The sequence below is a fragment of the Arxiozyma heterogenica genome (genome assembly GCF_036370985.1).
Source record: "Arxiozyma heterogenica strain weizmannii chromosome Unknown scaffold_5, whole genome shotgun sequence".
NCBI classification, from domain to species: domain Eukaryota; kingdom Fungi; phylum Ascomycota; class Saccharomycetes; order Saccharomycetales; family Saccharomycetaceae; genus Arxiozyma; species Arxiozyma heterogenica.
In genome coordinates this window covers 1,318,616-1,341,372 of record NW_027042658.1, presented here as the reverse complement: position 1 = coordinate 1,341,372, position 22,757 = coordinate 1,318,616, and the positions used below count along the sequence as shown (strand labels likewise).

General features: G+C 30.1%; 9 protein-coding genes across 9 annotated transcripts; 4 read left to right on the top strand and 5 right to left on the bottom strand.

The window, feature by feature from the left end:
- Nucleotides 1-246: 246 nt before the first annotated feature.
- On the bottom strand, nucleotides 247-660 carry MRPL27 (mitochondrial 54S ribosomal protein mL41 MRPL27; the record flags this gene model as incomplete). Its single annotated transcript, XM_064860881.1, has 1 exon — nucleotides 247-660. The coding sequence occupies one exon, from the start codon at nucleotides 658-660 to the stop codon at nucleotides 247-249; it is 414 nt and encodes a 137-aa protein (XP_064717898.1).
- Nucleotides 661-1,543: 883 nt separating this feature from the next.
- Nucleotides 1,544-4,354, top strand: DUG2 (glutamine amidotransferase subunit DUG2; the record flags this gene model as incomplete). Its single annotated transcript, XM_064860880.1, has 1 exon — nucleotides 1,544-4,354. One exon carries the CDS (start codon nucleotides 1,544-1,546, stop codon nucleotides 4,352-4,354), a length of 2,811 nt encoding a protein of 936 aa, XP_064717897.1.
- A 582-nt stretch (nucleotides 4,355-4,936) lies between these two features.
- On the top strand, nucleotides 4,937-6,781 carry SAF1 (SCF ubiquitin ligase complex subunit SAF1; the record flags this gene model as incomplete). The annotated part of the gene is made up of 1 exon (XM_064860879.1): nucleotides 4,937-6,781. One exon carries the CDS (start codon nucleotides 4,937-4,939, stop codon nucleotides 6,779-6,781), a length of 1,845 nt encoding a protein of 614 aa, XP_064717896.1.
- Nucleotides 6,782-7,196: 415 nt separating this feature from the next.
- PAF1 (Paf1p) lies at nucleotides 7,197-8,561 on the bottom strand (the record flags this gene model as incomplete). The annotated part of the gene is made up of 1 exon (XM_064860878.1): nucleotides 7,197-8,561. One exon carries the CDS (start codon nucleotides 8,559-8,561, stop codon nucleotides 7,197-7,199), a length of 1,365 nt encoding a protein of 454 aa, XP_064717895.1.
- Nucleotides 8,562-9,137: 576 nt separating this feature from the next.
- On the bottom strand, nucleotides 9,138-9,968 carry DPB3 (DNA polymerase epsilon noncatalytic subunit; the record flags this gene model as incomplete). The annotated part of the gene is made up of 1 exon (XM_064860877.1): nucleotides 9,138-9,968. One exon carries the CDS (start codon nucleotides 9,966-9,968, stop codon nucleotides 9,138-9,140), a length of 831 nt encoding a protein of 276 aa, XP_064717894.1.
- Nucleotides 9,969-10,457: 489 nt separating this feature from the next.
- PPS1 (tyrosine/serine/threonine protein phosphatase PPS1) lies at nucleotides 10,458-13,340 on the top strand (the record flags this gene model as incomplete). The annotated part of the gene is made up of 1 exon (XM_064860876.1): nucleotides 10,458-13,340. One exon carries the CDS (start codon nucleotides 10,458-10,460, stop codon nucleotides 13,338-13,340), a length of 2,883 nt encoding a protein of 960 aa, XP_064717893.1.
- Nucleotides 13,341-13,474: 134 nt separating this feature from the next.
- On the bottom strand, nucleotides 13,475-14,314 carry MRPL8 (mitochondrial 54S ribosomal protein bL17m MRPL8; the record flags this gene model as incomplete). The annotated part of the gene is made up of 1 exon (XM_064860875.1): nucleotides 13,475-14,314. The coding sequence occupies one exon, from the start codon at nucleotides 14,312-14,314 to the stop codon at nucleotides 13,475-13,477; it is 840 nt and encodes a 279-aa protein (XP_064717892.1).
- A 668-nt stretch (nucleotides 14,315-14,982) lies between these two features.
- On the bottom strand, nucleotides 14,983-17,445 carry DPB11 (protein kinase activating protein DPB11; the record flags this gene model as incomplete). The annotated part of the gene is made up of 1 exon (XM_064860874.1): nucleotides 14,983-17,445. The coding sequence occupies one exon, from the start codon at nucleotides 17,443-17,445 to the stop codon at nucleotides 14,983-14,985; it is 2,463 nt and encodes an 820-aa protein (XP_064717891.1).
- Nucleotides 17,446-18,545: 1,100 nt separating this feature from the next.
- On the top strand, nucleotides 18,546-21,944 carry SIP4 (Sip4p; the record flags this gene model as incomplete). Its single annotated transcript, XM_064860873.1, has 1 exon — nucleotides 18,546-21,944. One exon carries the CDS (start codon nucleotides 18,546-18,548, stop codon nucleotides 21,942-21,944), a length of 3,399 nt encoding a protein of 1,132 aa, XP_064717890.1.
- Between the last annotated feature and the right edge of the window lie 813 nt (nucleotides 21,945-22,757).

The following is a 22,757-nucleotide window of genomic DNA, read 5'->3' as shown; positions in this document are numbered from 1 at the left end:
TTACGAATAATAGTATCATTTATTATCCATCTCTCTGTCTTCTTCTTCTTCTTCTTCTTCTTCTTCTTCTTCTTTTTCTTCTGCATAATGCTTCACAGTGTTATCTTTTCTGTATTACAAAACATCGTAATATATAATGATGATCATAAATAAATTTTAATATTTACAAAATAGTTGTATAATAATCGAATATATATATATATATATATATAATATGTGTTAGAAATATTTACGTATGTATGAGAATCAACCTCTTTCAACATAACAATTAATATCCACAGCTTTACTTTGAATATTGCCACATTCAATAAACTGTCTTAATTTATCAAAATATAGCTTGGTATCCAATGGACCTTTAGAATACCCAGTGAATTCATGTTTCAGCTCAGGTAAATTCGTACTGACCAAAGGTTTTAAATCCAAGTTGACAAATTGAGGAACTACAAAAGTGTTTACTTTATTCCATTGAATAACATATTGACCGTGCTTAGTATGTCTACCTATCCCTGAAGATCTTGTACCTTTATACATAGTCTTATTACCTTGTTTTGTTGTTAAAGCGGTCCTTCTATTACCTGCTTTTGACAAACCATAAAACAAAGTCCCATCTCTATATTTTTTCCAGGGTCTTGTAAGTTGTAGGATTGAACTTGATTTCATTATAAAATGATATTGTTGATAATGACGATCTTTTTCAAAATTTAGTTTGTCCTCTTGATTGTTAGAAGTAAAAATATTTACACTTCTTGAACTATTGTTATTTTTTTTTAAATATATATGTGTGCTTAACAACCTAATGCATTCAACTTAACTCTACTTGTCCCTCGAAAAGGGTGCTACTAAAAGTCATCCCTCGTGGGCTATGTGGTAGGATGTGGCATGGTATGGTATGACATTGCCTTTCTCTTTCTGTTTTTGTATCTTTAAAGCTTTGTATCTCTCATATTTCTTCCTTTATCAGAAAAATAAAAAAAAAAAAATAAAACAATTAGGAAGAGAGGGCACGTGACATGAAAATAAAAATTTCAAATTTTTTTTTCCATTTTTTATTTTTTTGCAAAGAAAAAAAAAACTGTGTGAAAAATTGGTCCTGCTATAAAGAATTTCTCACTGTAACTGTGTAGGAAAGGGGAAACTATGTAGTAGGATCAACATCTAATAATATGCACTAATAATGGACGGATGTAATCTATGATATAAGAACAAGTATATTCTTACTCACCTGTTCCCAATACGTAAGTTTTTTTTTCTTAAGTTATACTTAGTCAGTAACAACATAATTGTATTACATACCCTACATCTTGGTCTTTTCCTCCCCCTATTTAAAATAGAACTGATTCGTTATTGTAATATAGATTAAGCCTTTTAAAATAAAACACAACAAAATCATACATATATACATACATACATACGTATATATATATATATATATATAATTTGTTATTTGTTATTTGTTATTTGACTCACCTAAAATCTGAAAGGGATTCTTTGCAATAGGCTTTAGTCAATTTAAGAAATAACAACGATCGTCGCAGTAACAATCATGTTAGAAATCCCAGAACTTGTTCATAAATGGAACCATACCCATTCTATCCTTTCTATTTGTGTATTTCCAAATAAAAACTTATTATTTGCTGGTACTCAAGATTCAAAGATTTTAGTAGTTGATAAAAAAAGTTATGATATTATAAAAACAATTCAATTAGGTAACACTACATCCTCAACTATTGATCCCCTATCTTCTATTTCATACATAAATACGAGATCAAGTGTCTTGTGTTTGGATAAATCATTGGACGAAAAGTATTTATTCTCCGCAGGTGCTGATTCTTTAGTTAGAGTTTGGTCTATAGATTATTGTAAGAAAGACCATTCTTTACAGATTAAAGAAATCGCTACTGTATATTCAATTACTGATATTGGGGACATTTTTTCTATCAAATACTTGGATTCTGTACAGACCCTTGTTTTTGGTTGTCAAGATGCGTCTCTTTTATATCTAGATAATATTATTGACAGAATCCATGATTGTACTGCATCATTTAATACTAACGTCAACCTCAACAATGATATTAATAACTCTCACACTTCAAATGATCACCCTAATATTTTACAAAATGCTGAAAGCACATCTAATATAATTACGCCCTCACAGAATAATATTGATAGATTACCCCATAGAAGATACGATAAATTTTTTAATTCAAAGGGTCCAACTAGCCCCACTTCATACACACCTTTATCTGTTTCTCCAGATTACCTCTCTAGAGAAGTCTCAACATTGAATATATGTGATACTAAACATTACCCACATGCTATTCTTGAGATTCCTGCTGAAAATATTATTAGATATGCACACAATGGTTTTATTTACAGTATTGTAGGTGCCACCTCAATTCATACTGGACTGAATCAAAATAATGATTCAATCTTAGAATTAATTATCACTAGTAGTGGTGATGGGATAAGTTCTGTCTGGAAAGTTTCTAAGAATAAGAAAAGTGGGAAAGTAGTTATTGAATCTGAACAAGAAAATATGAATAATGAAGAAACAGTATTTTCACAAGCTATAGAATATCCATTTCTTTATTGTGGGTTAAGTGAGGGCAAAATAAATATTTGGGATCTAAATACAGGACAGTTGGTGTCTGAATTGAAAACACCAGACATGTCCGATATAATTTCTATTTCTGTACATGATGATTGTGTTTTTGCTATTAATGAAGAAAGTATAAATATTTTTTATCATGATCAGTTAGTACATTGGAATCCAAATCAAGGGAAATTATTGGGTTCAGAGATATTTATATGCGATATGGCTAATGATAAAAATAATAGCATATTAAATAGTTATTCTTATTTGTCCGTTGGTGGGAACGACGGATCATTAACACTTTGGAATATATCATCTTTATTCCAAAATCTACAACCATCATTGGCATCCAGATTTGTTAATAAAAGGATGAAATATGAGACCAATGACAGTTCCACAGAAACAAATATTGACACAGAAGAGATGATTTTATCGTTAAGAAAACTAATTTCTTTTAAGACAATCTCACAGGAGACTGCCACTGAATGCAGGATATCTTTGGCCCGTTGTGCTATTTTCCTAGTAGAATTACTTAAAAAATTAGGCGCTGATGATGTACAGCTGTTACCAGTTGATGGACACCATGGTCCTGTAGTTTTGGCTCATTTTCATAATCAACGTGGTCGTGAAGAACAAAACTCGGTTAAAAGAATTCTATGGTATGGTCATTATGATGTGATATCAGCAGGTGATTCTGAAAAATGGGATACTGACCCATTTACTTTGACTTGTGAAAATGGATATATGAAAGGCCGTGGTGTCTCTGATAATAAAGGTCCACTTATTAGTGCCATTTACAGTGTAGCATCCTTATATCAACAGAACAAATTAAAGAATGATATTATATTTTTGATTGAGGGTAGTGAAGAAATTGGATCACCTGGATTTGAACGGATATGTTCTGCAAGGATATTTAATCCAAAGATAGACTGGATCTTTTTAAGTAATTCATCATGGGTTGATGAAGAACATCCATGCATCAACTATGGTTTAAGAGGTGTTATTAATGCAGAAATAACAATAACTTCAGATAAGTCAAATGGCCATTCAGGTATCAATGGTGGTTTATATCAAGAGGTGACTTTTGATTTGATGCATATAATATCTAAATTACAGGATGATGAAGGTCGAATCTCAATTCCAGATTTTGAGAAGACAATGAAGACACCTGATAAGAAGGAATTAGAGAGATTTGCTAAAGTTATTAATGTAGCTAATTTTTCAAAGACTGGATGTTGTAAAAAGGGTGATTACTGTGTTAATTTCCTTATTAAGAATTGGGCGAAACCATCTATATCAGTCACATCATTGAAAGTTAATGGTCCCGGAAATATAACTGTTATTCCGAATAGTGCATCTGCAGGGGTTTCAATAAGACTGGTACCGGGCCAAGATGTAAGATCTGTTAAGGAAAATTTGAAAGAATTTTTAATAAGAGAATTTGCTCAATTAAACTCTCCTAATCATTTGCAAATTGATGTGGTCAACGAGGCAGAGCCCTGGTTAGGTGATCCATCTAATCATGCATATCAAATTCTTGAAAGGGAAGTTACTAAAGCTTGGGGTATGGAACCGTTATTTGTAAGAGAAGGTGGATCAATCCCATCTATTAGAATGTTAGAAAGAAGTTTTAATGCACCAGCTATTCAAATTCCATGTGGTCAAAGCACAGACAATGCACACCTAGATAACGAAAATTTAAGAATAAAGAACTGGACCAAGATGACCCAGATTTTGTCAAACGTATTTAATAATTTATAAATCAGGTATATTTGTATATGTTTATGTGCTATAGAACTAACATATCATCTGCTTTATATCCCTTGGAACGTTTGAACGGTGGCCATCTCGTAGGTTGTTGCACTTAGTCATCATATCTATAGATCTGACATATGACGTTATTTCTATTCACCGAAATCAACTTAAACGCTCTTTTCCGTTTTAGGAACATAGCTAAATTTATGGGATAATAAACTTTCAAACAACTGAACCGCCATCTGCAACACAAGCGATTAAGTGTTGCAAAAGATAACGGGCTTACAAAACAAACGGTTTAAAATTTTTTAAATAATAATATTACTTACTATTCACAAAATAAAACAGTTATATTCAAACTATTTTTCTGTGTAATAATCCCAATTCTACCATTCTCTTTGTTAAGTAAAAAAACTTTTATAAAAAAAGGGGTAAGATAAGAAACAAACAGACTATAATTTTAACACAACTATCTGTACATCATATCTATTCTGTATTCTATACTTTATTAGCATATCAGATACCAATATAGATAAAGAAATATATACACAGAGTAATAATACTATCTAACCATCTAAGCCATTTAATATGTCCCCTTTCTCGGATATGAATGAAACTAAAAATTTTTTGTCTCCTGATATATTAGAAGTTATGTTACCCTATTTGTCTCCAGATGATATAAAAAATTTATCACTTACAAATAAATATTATAGTAAATTATTAGATTACAAAGACTCTGATACTTTATGGCATGCACTATTTCATAAATCTTATGGATCATTATTGACTAACGATGAACCCTTTAAAAATAAAGATAATGAGACTTATTTAACTTGTGAAGAACGAATTATAGTGAATCAACATCAAAATAAACCTTGGCACAGTTTATATGATAAAAGATCAAAATGTACTTCATTATATACATGGGGTTGTCTGAAACATGCAAGGTTAGGTTATACAGCTACCTCCAATGAGGAAAACTTATCGGAAGAACTTTTAAATGGTAGTATTTCCAGGTTTAAATACGGAGTAAATAGACCTACCAGAGTACCATGGTTTACTTTAGATAATTCAAATATTGATGATAAAGATATTTTACATATATGTGGTGGTGGATTTTCGTTTCAGATATTAACACGTTCTGGAAAGATATTTTCCACGGGTGCTACTTTTACAGGTGGGCATAAAGGGCCAGGTCCAAAAGATGATCAATTAGATTATAATCCTTTTAGAGAAGCTATTCGCACATTACAAAATTCATACCCAAGAGTGTCCATAGGGGACACGACTATCTTTTCTAACCCTATTAGTACAACCGGTGTTCATCATGGCCCAACCCCTATACCGTATCCACATTCCATAGAAAGACATGATATTGCTACTACACATACTACTACTAACCCTACAACGATACATTCTACCAACACTATACCAAGACCACATGGAAATATATATAGAGAAATAGAAGAGTTAGAGGAAAAAGCTACTCAACAAATTCCTGGGAATAACCATATATCACGTATGTTCACAAGAAATTCTTTTGCAATTTATTCAGGAGTAGACAACGATTTTCATATAGATGAAGAGAAATATGGTAAATTAAAATTTATTGCATTAACTTCAGGTAGAAGTCATTTTCTAGGATTAACCTCAACAAATGAAATCTATTCATGGGATAATAATGAATCTAATCATGGTATTAAAATTGAATTTGATGGGCTCCCATTAAACAAGGATCACCCAGTTCTTAAGATTGCATCGGGCTGGGATTTTAATTGTGCCTATATTTACAAAATCGGCCTTGTATGTTGGAAATATCGTTCTGCATTACAAAAAGGTGATCTGTCAGCAAATGCACATTATAAAATAGTTCCTGGGACAGACTCCATTCAGGGTGATAGAAAACTTGTAGATTTTACTTGTGTGGAGGATAATATAATATATTACGTTGATAATGAGGGATTAACGTTATGGAAGTATGATAATGGACTGATCACTTCTATCGAAGTACCTAATATCAAAGATAAATTGCTGAAATGTAAATCATGCTTTTCTAAATTGATCCTTTTCACAAAGGATAAATGTTACTCCATTGATATGAATCATGGTATGCTAGATTTGACTACTTTGAAACAACTGATACTAGATGATGCAGAGGATCATATAATATCTTTAGCTGCTGGTGACTATCATGTATTAGCTTTAACAGAGAAGGGGAATATATATTCATGGGGCCTTGAGAGCCAATTCAGTGGCTGTCTTGGTTTAGGGAAACCAGAAGATATTGTCAATAATCAACAGATTGGTAGTTGGGATAGTCCGAGAAATGTTCGCGTAGTTAAACCTGTTAAAGTTCCACTTCCAGAAGGAAAATACTGTGTATCTATTGCAGCTGGGGGATGGCAAAGTGCGGCATTATTAGTGTCAAAGTAATGATCTAGGGGAAAAATAGTCGCACCAAATTACATGTAAAGTAAAAGACAATTGTACACAGATATTTTTGTAATGTTTTATTCTTAAGAACATAAATATGAGACTATGAGCCAGTTATGCCCATGTATTTACTGCAAATATATTTATACAAAAAGTCAAATAAGAATATATGTTGATAATTGATATGTGACATCATCCCTTCTTTTTTATAACTCTATTTATATTAGGTAATTATATTCATTAAAGATACATAGTTTTTTATTTAAGGAAAGGTATAACATACATATAAATCAATCCTTTTGTAAATATATCTATTTATGTTTACATAATAATCATTTTTTTACTCTGAATTAAAAATTTAAAAAGCGTTAACCAGAACATATTTTATTTCCTTTTTCGTCTTCATGATCTTAATTTAATTGTTTTCGTTATTATGTTCTTCACTATTGTTGTCACTCTTTATGTCCTCTGTCTTTATTTCATCATGGTTATCATGATCTTCTTCCGCCTCTTCCTCTTCTTCCTCTTCTTCTTCTTCTTCAACTGGAACAAAATTGATTGGATCAAATTTCATTCTTAATCTATCCCTAATATTAGCCTCCTTTGTACTTGGATTTCTTAATTTAATATTTAATTGATCAACATTATGCTCTTTAACCAAATTTTTGAAAATATCATTAACACGTCTTCGTCTCAACTCTATCCTTGAACGCAGTGGTTTGTAATATGCAATTTTTTTATCATTATTAAAAATAATTGAAATTTCGCCAAATGGATTTGGATTAGTATCTGTATTTGTATTTATCGGCATACTTACCACCTGTTTCATATCAAAATCCCTTAATCTTCTAAACTTGAACACTTTATTATCAATATTTGCATTGCTATTATTATTACTTTTATCAATAAGTTTTTCATAATTTTCTTCCAGAATCTTTGAATCGTTTTCATTATTTATCGTATACATTGAAATCCATTCATCTTCCTCTAATTCAACAGGTCTAAATATAGTAGTATTCAAGGAAAGCTTTTCTCTTTCTCTTGAATCTAAAGTTGCACTACCAACTAACCTTAGAGTGAAATAGTTTTGATCCATGGATGCGGTATCAGGTAAGAAATCCCAAACTTTAACAGCTTTCAAATTACGCTTAATTGGATGTTTAAAGGTTGTCAAGTCATGAGACATTGTATCAAAGGTGGTTTCAACTTTATTGACAATATCAGATGAATTTAACATTTTGCCATCATCATAATCACCATCATAATTTGATCTTGGCCGTTTCTTGGTTAGGGTGGATACAGCAGAATTATCATTACCACTATTATTATTTGATGCCATTGTAGATGATAAATATTCGGTTCTTCTTAAAAATGTGACTTTTGAAGTATCAGTCTTAATAATTTTGTCAATTCTTGGATCTCTCAAAAGAACACGATCCTTATCATTTAACTTAACGTTATCGAACCCATATAAAAGGGTGGTATCATTTTTATTTAAAAGACCTGGTAATTGCATTAAATCCATCGGCATAGCTAGATCGTTATCTATATTAATCAACGGTGTGACATTAGTCTTTGTATACAAAGAAGTGACCAAATGAGGTGAATCCACTTCTTCATTCTTATTTATGGGATATTTTAGTAGTTTTGGTGGAATGATTGGAGGTGGTAACTCATTAGAATATTTGATTCTAGCAATATACTCCTGTTTCCTAGTCCCACTACTACCACTGATATTACTGCTGCTGCTATTCATACGACCGTTAGTGACACTTGACATCTGTAAATAAATGAATGCAATCAATTGGCTAACAGGGATAATATTACGTCTTTTTTCTCTTTAAAGTTCTATTGTCTTTATTCCAGGGAAAGCAACTACAATAAATAGGAAATAGGCGTTACAACCCAACAGATATAGTTGTACATACGTACTTTTACCTATCTAACTATTTACCAAAATACATTAATATTTGTAGACTTGTCCAGAGGATCTTTTTTTTTTCTTTGTTACAAGAAGAAATTTCAACTAAAACTTCGAAAAAAAAAAAATTCGCCGATTGATGTTTATTCAAGCTTGATAGCGCCTTGTATAATACCAACATAAATCAATATTCGAGGCATTCGACTAAAACGAGATGACATCATGAACTAAATAAACTGATTGATAACGTGTACTCAATCAATTGACTAGATTCTTTGGTGGTATAAATATGTCTTATTCTTATGTTTCCCTCTCTTTGAATAATTTTCTTTGTAATACATTATTAATGTTTCTCCTGCATTTCTAAATGATATCAAACCACCTAAAGAAGAAGAAGATGATGAATAACAACACGAAAAAAAAAACTTAACACGTTCAGTCCAATATTTCTTCTGTAGTCTCTTCTCTGCCCACCAATCTCTCTCTAGATCTTACCTTCTCATTAGTATCATCATCATGATCTCCATTGTCCTCCTCCTCTTCACCTATTTGATCATCTATATCTTCCACTGTATTCATTTTTTCAATCTCTCTTTGTAATTCAACCTCACTGTCAACATCGTGCAGTATCATTTCCCCAGTTCCTTCTTCTTCTTCCTCTTCCTCTTCCACACCATCAATAACATCTTCTTCGTTTCCTTCTTTTTGATCATCATCTCCACTTTCATTGCTGTCTACATTTTTTAAAGTTGAAATTGCTGTTTCCATTTTACCAAATGGTAATACTGATTGGTTTCCACCCAATGGCTTATTACCTTTTTCATGTTTTGTCTCTGTGCTTCTTATTATCCCTGGATTGTCTTTTTTACTGCCTTTAGAATCGTTATTGAAATTTCTCCTATTGATGACATCTTCTAGAAAATAGAATTGTTCATTTCTTTGAACAGATTCAATTAAATCATCTAAAGTCAATCTGACTTGTTTCATCATTGCAACACTGCTACCATTATCTACAATATTTGTCATCCTCTTACTATTTCTTTTCATTGATCTTTTGTCTTGTTGTAGATATGACATAGACAACCCATCTTCTGCTAGCGATTGAATAAACAATTCAGTAGCAAAAGATATCGCCACGATGGCTGCATTTGAAGTGACAATATATTCTTTGTCACACTTTGCTATTTTCTTGATTTTGGATATTGGGAACCGTGGTAAGATCTGTTTCTCATTCGATTCGGTTACCTGTCTATCTTTGTTGTTCATGGCGTCCAATAGACTATCTAGTATACAATTATCAAACTTCTTTCATGTAAAGTTTATCTTAGATTATTCAGGGTGGATGACAAACAGACATAGAGGTACTTCTATCTATGTATCACTACTTTTTTTTACAACCACCCTGTCTCTATCTTTGTCTCTCAGTAAGAAAATTTTCCACAGGAATTCATTCCTTCCTTCATCTTCTGTAAAGAATGACCATATATTGGTAGATCTAAGATATATACATAAATGAATAGATCAAATAAGAAGATATAAAATTTGTAGACGTGGTTGGGAGATATATTCAGTGGTGTACTCACAGTTTTATACAACAACCATTTGTCTAAAATATATTATATACTCAACTATATTGAATATTTGAATATTAAAACAGCATTAACGCATAATATAATATCATATCCCCATTCAACTGGATCACATTATCCTTATATATACATACACATATACAAGGATACATACCTTTAAAGAACAATGGAACAATGTCATAAGAGGCGGTATACCAGTATGAATGAATCATCAACAACCAATAATAATAATAATGATAACATATTATCTAACACAGATGACAAGGACGAAAAATCCGATAATTATTTAGGCACCACTCCACAAGAGACCTTGCAATGGTTAAATATCCATCAATCTACTAAATTACCTAACCATAAAGTCATGTTTCCTTGGTTACATGGTTATTCTATGAGTTCTCCTCCAAATTATCCCGATGCTATTTCAATAATAAGATCGATCCCAATCCAATCTACTCACCATGATAATATCCAATCGCAATATTTGACTGATACTGGTATACTAAAGAACTCTTTGGACCCAATAGATTTCTTCATTACTTGGAATGATCAAATTAGGTATGATGCATTAAAGAATAATACTATTGATAATAATCTTGACAAAGACACGATAAGTACTCAACAAACTATATTGGAAGAGATATTTGATTCTGAAATTAACAAATTCTCAATTAAACTATATGCTGTATCGAATTCAGAATATAAAAAAAGATTAATTGAATTATGTAGATTCCACAAAATCCTACCATTTTTAAAGACCGATCCATATGCATGGAATAAATATTGTATGCAAACTAATGTCAGAATATCTACTAATAATTATTCTCACACATACACACACACACATAATTACCAACATCAAAACGTAAGAGTAACTGGTTACCATAGTCCGACTACTACCAAAAATTTTCAGTCTCAAAATTTTAGAAGATTTGATTTACAACCATCTAAAATGATTGAATTATCTTCAAAATTAGTAATTTATTGTCTAAATAAGACTAATACATCGGCTTCCCTGTTACACGATGTTTCATGTTCATTTTGTCAAGATTTATTAAATTTATTGAAATTAGCTTTAACTTTTATTGAATTTAGCTATCAAATATTAGATAGAAATATTGATACCATCAAAAATAGTAACACTAATAATGATAATAATAACAAACTAAATGAAGTTGGTAACAATCCCTTTATTAATGTTAATAACAGACACAAATTTTTTATATTAGAAACTCAAAATCTTCAAAATGATTCTCTTACTGAGCTAATTGGCACACCACCTCTATTATCAGACTCAGAATGTATCAGTAATAAAGATTCCACAATGATAAAACCATTGGCTACTAAATATGATGTTATAACCTTTAATAATTGGTATACAAACTTCCATTACCATGAACGGATAGAAATGCATAAAATGTCTTCAGCTACTGTAATAGATGATCAAAATAAAGTATGGTGTGGTAACATATCTGATTATCAAATTTTATTGAACAAATTTAAACAAATTGATCTATATTCAAATATAAATCCAAGCACAGTTAAACACGGGCCTTATTATTCCCCATTAAACTCTACAGTTATTAATATTCCTTATTTGCAATTTGATCCTCAGAATCCTTCATTTAATGATAAATTTTTATTCAATATAATGTATATGGCTCCATCTTTAAATACAAGATTAATAATTAATTGTTCGGATCAGTATGACCTACCAAACATTGATAGATTGTGGATTGAATATGAAACTATTTTGACAGATAGTAATAAAGTTCATGCAAATCATAACATACTGCAGAAATCATCACACAATTATTTAACTATTCATTTTCCATCATCTGGATCTATCGGTTTGGGTAATTTAAATATAAATTCAGTCGAAACTATTTTAAATATTTGTTTTCTTATGTGGCAAGTGTCTAATTTAACACCAGACGAAGTATTGTTATACTGTAATGATGGTTACACGGAAACAACGTTTCTAACAGTAGCATATCTAATATTTTGCTGGGATCTATCTTTGCAAGATGTCATATATAGATTACATTCGATTAAAGATAGACCATTTTTCTTATTTCAAGTAGATATGCAAGTGCTTGGCCATTTGCAGAGTTTACTAAGAAGCTTTAGTCCTCAAAGAACAGCGAATCAAAAATATTTTCACAATGGATTAAGCTTGCCCCTGCCCAAATTAAAAATTGATCCTGAAATGTTTAGTTCAATTTTTCTGGTTAGATTACCAGAATTGAATAAATTTGTTAAATTAAATGGTCCTTTACCATCAAGGATTTTACCACATATGTATCTCGGTTCTTTGGTACATGCCCAGAATCCCGAATTATTGAATAGACTAGGGATTACACATATAGTATCTGTAGGTGAAAATTTATCATGGGTATCTGCTAGTGTACTTAATAGCCCAGATAGCAATATATTAAAAAACGTGTCTTCGTTCTCCACTTTTCCATCCTCCTCATCCTTAACAATACCATCTTTGTCACATACAAGTTCAACGTCACATTCGAAGATATCATATGAGTCTGATAATGTTAATTGTAATGATGACCGAAAAAATTCAAGCAATACTACAAATAATGATTCTGATAATAATAGTAATAAGAAGATTTCATCCAATATGACAGATCCCTTACTATTTCAAATTATTGAACAAGATGGATTTAAAATTTGCAAGATCAATAATCTACAAGATAACGGCAGAGACCCATTAACTGGACGTGGACAATTAAACAAGGTATTGGATTTTATAGATGAGTGTGAACGTTCAGGTGGAAAAGTGCTGGTGCATTGTATGGTTGGTGTGTCAAGATCTGCAACTGTATGTATTGCAGAATGTATGAAACGATTAAAAATAGATTTATTAAGAGCATACTTATACGTTAGAGTCAGAAGACTAAATATTATCATTCAACCAAATTTAATGTTTATGTATGAATTATTAAAGTGGCAAGAGACCTTAATTGGTGTACCTCGTACCATTGATTGGCATATAATATGTAAAGCTATTGCAGAATTAAACAAGAAGTATATGTGAAAACATCGAAAAGAAAAAAGAATGAATGGATTAATATAGGTATTATTGTTTTATACTAAATACGAATACATAAACTAAATATATACATGAATTTGTTGTTTGATAATCAATAATGCTATTACTATTATTCTAAATTAGAACTGTTGTTCTTTTCCTTCTGGTCTCGCACTCATTATTTGATAACCATCCTTACGTTTTCTATTAATATTATTATATTTAGATATCATTTGCACATCAGTAGTACCATTCTTTGGTGAGGAAAGCATATCGGACAACTGAGATAGAATAGAATCTACATGCTTGGAGTCCTTTATTTGGTCTAAGTCAAATGATCTATTTTTAGGATCATTTTTTAAATCAGATCTATTCATTTGCTCCATCAACAATTTTCTAACACAAATCATTTCTTCTTTAAAAAGCTTTAATTTATGTAGATCATCATGTTTACTTTTATATATTTTTAATAGATTTTTCATTGTTAAGGGGGAATAACTTTCATTATTAATTTCATTATAAAGTAATGTTTTCATCAGTAACCAGAATTTTATATTACCTCTTTGCATTGTGATATTTTCGCTATTATTAATAATAATAGGAGTGTCAACAAGCTCAATAGTAGCTTGTTTAGATTTATCGCCGATTCTAGGTTCTAATTTAAGTATTCTTGTAAACCCACCATTTCTATCTTTAAACCTGTCAGCTAATTCATTAACAACTTTAGCTAGGAGATGCTTGTTATCACCAGAAAGAAAGAGGTTAGATTGAATATTTTGAATATAACGATTTGAACCATTACCATGATTATATTTCTTGGCAGCTGTAATTATTCTTTCAGCTAACCTGGAAGTCTCTTTACATTTTTCATAGGTAGTAATAATTGATTCATGTTGAAATAATTGTGAAACTAAATTTCTTAATAATGCATCTCTGTGTGATTTGGTTCTAGATAATTTTCTCGCTAAACCGACAGTCATGATTAGGTTAAAACAGATCTAATCCTTATAGATAAGTGTGTATATGTATACGTTTATTACGTCTACACTATAATAATATGATATTCAAGTTCTACTTCTATTTAACTTATTGCGTACGAATTAATTAACAGTAGTTTAACAAATAGGTGCTATATGTATAGACTGCATACTCAAAAACCAACTAGCATTAGCTCATTTATTCCCTTGAAGAAACATCTAATTTCTTTCTGTTATTTTTTTTTTCTTCTTCGTTTTGTCTTTTTATGTTATTTATTTTTTTGAATGTGCAACACCCATACCTTTTAAAAATTTGAATTTTTTAGTCAGAAATAAAGAAGTCATCTATAAAAAAAATCTGCAAATATGCTACAGAAGATAATGTGTTTCTGCATCATTATTCTCCATAGAGGCAACAATTTAAATGGTTATCCACTGTATTCAAAAGAGCATTAAATTATTGGACATGTTATTGTTGCGTAATTATTCTCTTTTTGTTTTTTTTTTCCCTTCTTTTATTGATAAAGCTAAGTTACGGAATAATACATGATGGTAACTAAATAGAATCATTCATATGGAGTATATAGAATATATTAACATATACGTATGCATGTTCTGTGTGTGCTTACACCTACAAATGCAATTGTAAATAGATATACAGCTTATTAAATCTACAATTCTAGCCTTTTAACTTGATTTCTTGTCAAGGGTCGTCTTTGAATATCAGTATTTTTTTTCTTATGATTACCATCACCAATTCCATAAACTACTTGTGTAGTACCAATTTGACTTTCCTCTTTATCTGAGACAGAAAAAGATGTATCTGAGTTTTCTTCCTTGGATGGATTATGCTGACTACTAGAGAGCATGGCACCCCAACTTGAAGACCTTTCTATTTTGTTAACCACACCGTTATCTATGCGTGATCTTTTTATACTAAAATCAGTGACTTTAGCATTACTATCTAAGTTGGATGATGATCTTGAAAGATCTGGAACATTATCTAATTGTAGTACATGAGATTCATTCGATAATGATGATTTTGAATTACCATACGACAATTTTCTAGGTTCTCTAAACTTAGACATTGCCTCTTTAGTGCTTTCCTTAAAATTGTTTTTAATGGAATTTGATGGTGAGTGCAAATCTGATAACTTACTTGGACTATTCATATCATTGAAGATTGTTTTGCATATCTTATAACTACGAGATTCGGACAAATTAGGCCGTTTCCTCTTTACTTCTCTGATGGGATTAGATATATCCTTTTCTGGTGATGTAATTATGCCTTTTTTGATACTAATCTCATAGCTATTTGAATCATTCTTGGGACAGAAAATACACCAATTGGTATCATTTATTCTAATAAAATTGTTTGAATAATCTGGATTATACATAAAATGACTAGTCTTTCTAAATATTTCCATAATAAACGCTGGAGTTGCTACTGGAATCGTTCCAACATGTTTAACAAATCCAAGTTTACGTTTTAATGAATTTCTAAACACTGCAGCCTGACTATCCGTATCATTCTTAAGATATTTTTTGTTTAATTGAAATAAATCTTTATAATTATTCGTCCATAAGACGTAATCTTCATTTATCGAAGTTAATGCAGAAAGGTTGAGCAATAATAAATCAATATTTTTATTAACATACTCTGTATATTTAACACCTTTATTTTCTAATATTGCTAATATTTTTGTTAAATGTAATAATTCTACCCCTTGAAATCCTGTTATTGCAACTGTCAAAGATAAGTGATCTTCTTCACTTTTATGCAATATTTTAGGGTTAGGAATTAAATGGAAACTATCGGTAAAATAAAATGGTTTGCTCCAAGTGTCTGGTGGATTAATTAATAATTTGTAATGCAGACATCGTTCAATGAAAAATTCAGTGACTATGTATATATTTGACGTTGAATTTTGATGAAGATCTAATGTCTCTAATGGAATGTTACTAGGAACAATTAAGTAATCTGGGTCTGTATGTATGGAAGTAATAATAGTTCCCCCATTTTTTTTAATGACATTAAGCAAAATTCTTTGATGTCTTGAAGGGAAACTATCATGTATAGAAAATGAACAATTATCAAAAAACAAACTAGTGTGTGATTCTTCTTGCATAGCTTTACTTTTATTTTCGCTCTCAAGTTTATTATCATATATGCTCCTACTACTATTAACATTACTATTATTACGTTTTGTAGAAAGATGATGCTCGATATTTTCATTCTTTGCAGAAACTAGTAGTTGTCCTTGTTCTTTGTTCCGATAGTCGTCTGTCACAGAATTAGACATGACTTTATTCCATAATTTACCTCCTCGAGGCTTATATTTACTTAGTAGTAAATCTGTTTGAGTTGATTGAGATTGTATTTCTTTATCAGGAATAGTAATTTGATTAGTTTTCTCTAATGTATCCCAACAATCACAGGAGTCTATCCCAATATCATCATATAATTTATCTTGTACATTTTCTATAAGATAATATGGATCATATTCTAATATTGCATTTCTTTTTTGACAGTCTAACAGCCATTTATAATGTATAATGGGTATATTAAATCGGGTAGCAGCCCTCTGTCTGGTACTGTTCGATTCACCAGAAATAAATATAATATTGTATTGATCTCTTTTTGTTAATATAGTAGTGTCAAGTGTCTTTGAATCTATATGTTTACAACCAAGTTTATTACAAATATTTTCCAAATTTTCAATTGTATGCTTTTTAGACGGTATTCTGCCAATAAAAATATAAAACTTAGAAAAGGGTAAATCAGAGTAATCTTTCTTTAAAAGATACAACATTCGAGATTGAGGATCACTTTCCCTGTTTTTAAAACGGTAATTATGCGTTATATCTTCACCTCTCTTCCACAACTCATACAATTCCAAAATTATTTTCCAGTCAATGAAAATAATGTCTGGTCTATGTCTAACGCAATAACGATACTTATTTGTTCGTATAAGATCATCGCCTATAATCAATACTTGTGTCACTTTCAATAGTTCATCAGTGATGGTACCACCCAATTTTACAACATACTTACAAATATCCTTACGTTTTTGATCATAAATACCAGAAATAGAAAATAATATTCCTTTGAATGGTGCTTTAGATGATGACATCCATACGTTTTACTTCTAAAAATTTATGAATATCTATGTAAAACAATGCGATGTATATAACTAAATAGTTACAGTAGTTAAAATGACTGCAGTATAATAAAAAGTATGTATAATCTTTTTTTTTGTTTTATTTTGTTTTTCCTTCTATATTGCTTTGTTTTTGGATTCCTTTATAGTTCTATATCAAATATCATTATCAGCTTTCTTTTTTGAGAGCATCCATTTAAGCGTATTGGATCTGTTGGAAAGATGAGCTGTTATAAAGTTGAATTTATTTAGTTCTGTTTTTCTTTTTTCTTACATAAGCAAACAATTCGAATTCTCTAGGAAAAAAGAAGAAACCCTAAATAAAATTTAAAAATTAATTAGGTTTGTATAATTAATTTTAGTTATTTGGCACCACATTTTGTATATACAGCATAGGGTTTCAAAAATTTACAGAAAAACTAGTTTTGCTAGTTTTTTATTGTATTTTATTTTTTTTTTTCCTTCTTTAATTGGTAGGAAACAAGGTATTCCATTAGACCGAAAAAATATTACACTATACCCTTTGAGCGGCTAATTTGAACTTTTTATCCCCGGTGATTCGATGCAGACAACTTTTTTGTCATCTTTTCATTTTTCCTTAATGATAAAGACATCTCATAGTAGATTAATCTGATTGACGAGTGATTATGAAAACATTGAAGATATCATGATCAACTTGAAGACAACCCCATGAATGAAAAACATCTACCACAAAACATTTCAATGTTTCCAGCCTTTTTTGTTACCTTCTGCTAGAACGAGTTTATGAGTTACATTAATATTAGAAATGTTACTTTGACTACGTTTGATCCTTGCTGTTCCCTTCAAAAGAAATAAACGTATATATATATAAGGAAGACTTACTATCTAGAATAACTTTCATAGTATAAAACCTATACATTTTATCCTTGTTTTAAGACGTTGTTTAATACTTTGCAAAAAGAAATACTACCAAAATATAATTCCTTTATTTTATCTATCTTAATTACATTTATTTTTCATTTTTTTTCTCCCTTATTGGAATAATAAATCTAAATATATCCATATTTTAACTTGTAATCCACCTAATTCATATGAATACTCAACGGTGCAATATATCAGTGAGTGAGAGCTTTACTAAAAAATCTTCAAAAGGTAGGGAAGATATTAAGTCTAACAAGCAGGCAAATACCAACATGCCTGGGTATCAGAAAAATATCCCAAATATGACAGGTTCTTCACTAGATGATAATTTGATTGAATTGAAGGGGAAACGATTTAGAAAAACGCAGGCATGTGATAGATGTAGATTGAAAAAAATAAAATGTGATGGAGGGAAACCAACATGTGGTAATTGTCTAAAAGCAAAATTTCATTGTGTAACTTCCGATAAATTATCAAGAAGAGGTTTTCCAAAAGGTTATACGGAAGCATTGGAACAAGAATTAATCAAATTGAAGAAAATATTGAAAGATAACAATATTGAAATTACAAAAGAGACAGCTTCTAACGGTATAAATAAAACAAAGCCCAAATCAACGACTGTATTTAATATTTCCACTGAAAACACACAGCCTTTGCAAAGTTCAGTTAATGAAGGATCAGTTAATTTTAACTTTACATCAACATCGTCCATCAAACAATCTAATACTACTCAATCACCAGTAGCTAATCATTTACAAGATCCACAAATCAAAAATATATCACAAGAAGATCCCATTTTAGTTAATGATACTTTTCATAAACAAAAAAATGTTATATATTCTGAGAAGAACTGTATTTATATGGGAAATAATTTTTGGAATAGATTAATGTCATACAATACAAATAGGAATGGTAAGGTTGTAGAAAATAATTTTTATAACATCTTAGAAAAGGAGGAAAAAATTATTCATGAGCAACATATATCTTTAATGGTAAATCTTTTGAATTTAAATCCTAGGTATTATTATCTACCCCAATTTTTAGTCCAAAAATATAAATATGACGAAAACTTATTGAAAAATTTGTTAGCAAATTCAATACAAAAATTTTTTAAAGTTCAGAATTCATTGATACCACTTTTGTATCCAACCAATTACTGGAAAAACTCTTTAATAGATCTTCTTTCTAAGTTTCAATATAAAGTGTATTCAGAAAGAGTAAACCCTGATATCAAACCTCATCTATTATTATGTCTGTTAATTATAATTCAGATTGATTGGTCATGCATGGATAATTTAAGATTGCTACAGGTTATTAGATTGATAAGCGTAAACTCTTTTTTTAGAAATGTTAAACAAGTTCAGGTTTTGAATTTATCTACATTTCTGTTTATGGGGCATGGTCAAAAGTCTACAAATGAAAATTTATGGACATCAGCAGTAGTAGTTGAAATCCTAAATTTAAATCTATCATTAATAAAAGATATAGGTCTTTACATAAATCCAAAAAACTTGAAACCATTGATTTTTTTTGAATGCAAAAATACAGAATCCGCTCAGAATAATGAAGTTGAGGATAGAAGTATTCCAGTCGTAACTTACTGGTGTTTTGAATTTTTAAATTCTTGGTGGTGTCTATTACAAGGTCTTCCAAGAATAAATTTTATTACATCAGAATTTCAACCTAAAATATTAGCAATTTCTAAGAAAAATGGATTAATTCCATTTTCTATTTTAATAAATTATATTACTGAGAAGATAGATGGATACAATCTATTTCATTGTTTAAAAAATGGATTGAGTTCTAAAGTTATAGTAGCAAATGAATTCTATAGGGATATTTTAAAATCAAAAAATCTTTATTTTTACTCAATTGAAAAAGATATCTCGTTTGAAAAAATATCAGAAGCAGTGAAAAATAAGGGTTCTGCAGGAGTTTTAAAAAAGAATGCCTCAAATGATAAGGAATCAATTATTTTAGAAAAGTCAGAGATCATTGAGATTCAGTTAACTTTATATTATTTATTAATGACATTAATTCTTCATCAAAAGTATCAGTTCTCTAGAGATAACCTAAAAAGAATAGGATACAACACTGACTCTGATAGCGTTGCATATGAAATTCTTTGTTTGTATTATTTGTTGATGAAGAGTGAGGCGAATGATAATGGTAAATTGAATCAGGAACAGGTATCTCCTCCATTGCAATTTACTGTAACACATATTTTGCCATGTTCAAACGAGGATATTATAAAATTAACTCTGGATATCCTTATTGAATGGGGTTCAAATCAGAAGAAGAAACTAAATTCTAGGACATCTATGAAACATGTTAAAAATGAAGAAGTCTGGAGATTTAAGAAATATAAGAATTTTTTATATGAGTGGTGCCAATTATGGTTTGAGTCTACTGATCAAGAAGATCTACAATATTTAAAGATCAAATCTACATTTGATATTAATTTAGAGGTTGATAGAATGAGAGTGATGAAATACAATTATTTTAGATCTTTAGAAGAATTTAATAATTTAGGATATTCAAATAATATTTTATTAAAGACAGATTCAAAAGCAATTATGGATCAATTCAATATATTTGGATCGAGCATTAATAATATATCTTCTTTACTTCAACCTTCCTTAAATTCTTTAGGTATGAATGCGTCTAAAAATGGTTTGAATATATTGTCACAAAATGTTGACGTTAAATTAAGTGATAATAGTAATACTGATAATAATATCTTGCAAGATGATAAATCCAAGGATGCTCCAAGTAATATATTTCCATTTACTAATTCGGTACACCTTGTTTCTTCCGTTTTGGGAAAACAAGAAGAAACGGATGATGGGTATGCAGAAGATGATGATGAGGATGAGGATGATAGCAAGCCATTAGAAATTCCATTTATTCATAAAAGGAGGGGTTCACTATTTCATCAAAAACGTATCCAACCACCTCAGAGACACACAAATGCATTTTTAGACCATAGCAATCAAGCAAGAATGCCGCAGAATAGAATAAAACGTTCTTTCAAAGAAATGATTTCTTCAAGTACTTCTACTATTAAGGCTGCAGAGTTAGCAAAGAAACCTAATGTTTTAGAAAATAATCAATCATCTGCTAACATTGTGACAAATATGGAAAATTTAAAAGGTGATATGGTTGTACTTACAGCAAATTTACCAAAGCAAAAACAGAGCTCCGATTCTATATCATCTAGACAACATTTACTAATACCAAATATGCCAATGGAGACAGATATATTAAGCAAGACTTTAATTAAGTCACCTTTCGCTTCGACGTTATTCTTTCAAGAGGATAAGTCGAATACATTGTTAGGAAATTTTAAGTCAAATGATTCACTGTTAAATTCTTTTCAACAACAACAATTTAAAATTCAATCAGGTTTGTTCCAAAAAGAAGTTACACCCCGATCTCTTATTGATATTATGTTGACAAGTGGGAATAAGGGACAAAGTGGAGAATCAAATAATACTGCTACTACAATTGTCAACGAACAAAATGCAGGTAACAAAGAAAATGAATCTAGCGAACACACTATAATTTAAAGTTGAGAAGTAAGCGATTTAGGGCTTGAAAAAAGATTCATGGATAATCTTATAATAATTGAGCAAGAGAGAATTTTTCTGGGTATTTCCAATGAGTTATAATATCTATTAATTGGGATAAGAAATGTATTTCATATGTTGTAATAATATTCAAACTAAATAAAATATAGTAAGACAATTCGATAACATAATCCGTTTTCTTTTATTTATGTACTTATTTTTTCTGTAAATTTATAGTTCCATTAGAACATTTTATTTTTTAGAATACCAGCTTATACAACTAGTGGTAATTTTATCATTGTCAAGCTTTGTATATTCAATAGTGTCTATGTGATGCACATTTACAAAGTACAAAGTGTAAACTAATATAATCCAGCAAGATATTGCTATCGTGATGGTCAACATTTTTAACGAATTTGAAAATGAGGTGTTTACTCTATGCTCTGTTTTAAGCTCAAAAGGGTTCGATTTATAATCATCAGAACCAAAAAAAAAAAAAAAAAAAAAAGAAACGGAGCAGATTGAAAGAAAATATGATACCAAAGAAATATATTATGAATTTATGTATCACATTAATACACACGTTTGCTTTTCTTAAGCATCATCAATATTTTCTTATTATTGCTTCCAGTTAATGTTAATCCTGATGTTATTTTAGTTTGTTATTTTACCATATGTATTATTTATCCAATCGTCATCCTCTTCCTCTTGTTTGCTTTCTCATTTGCTTTTTACGTCTTCTTCTCTTTGTCATATGCATTCATCATCAGTAATAGAAACAAAACTGTATAGTATCCGTTTGAGGCAATAAAA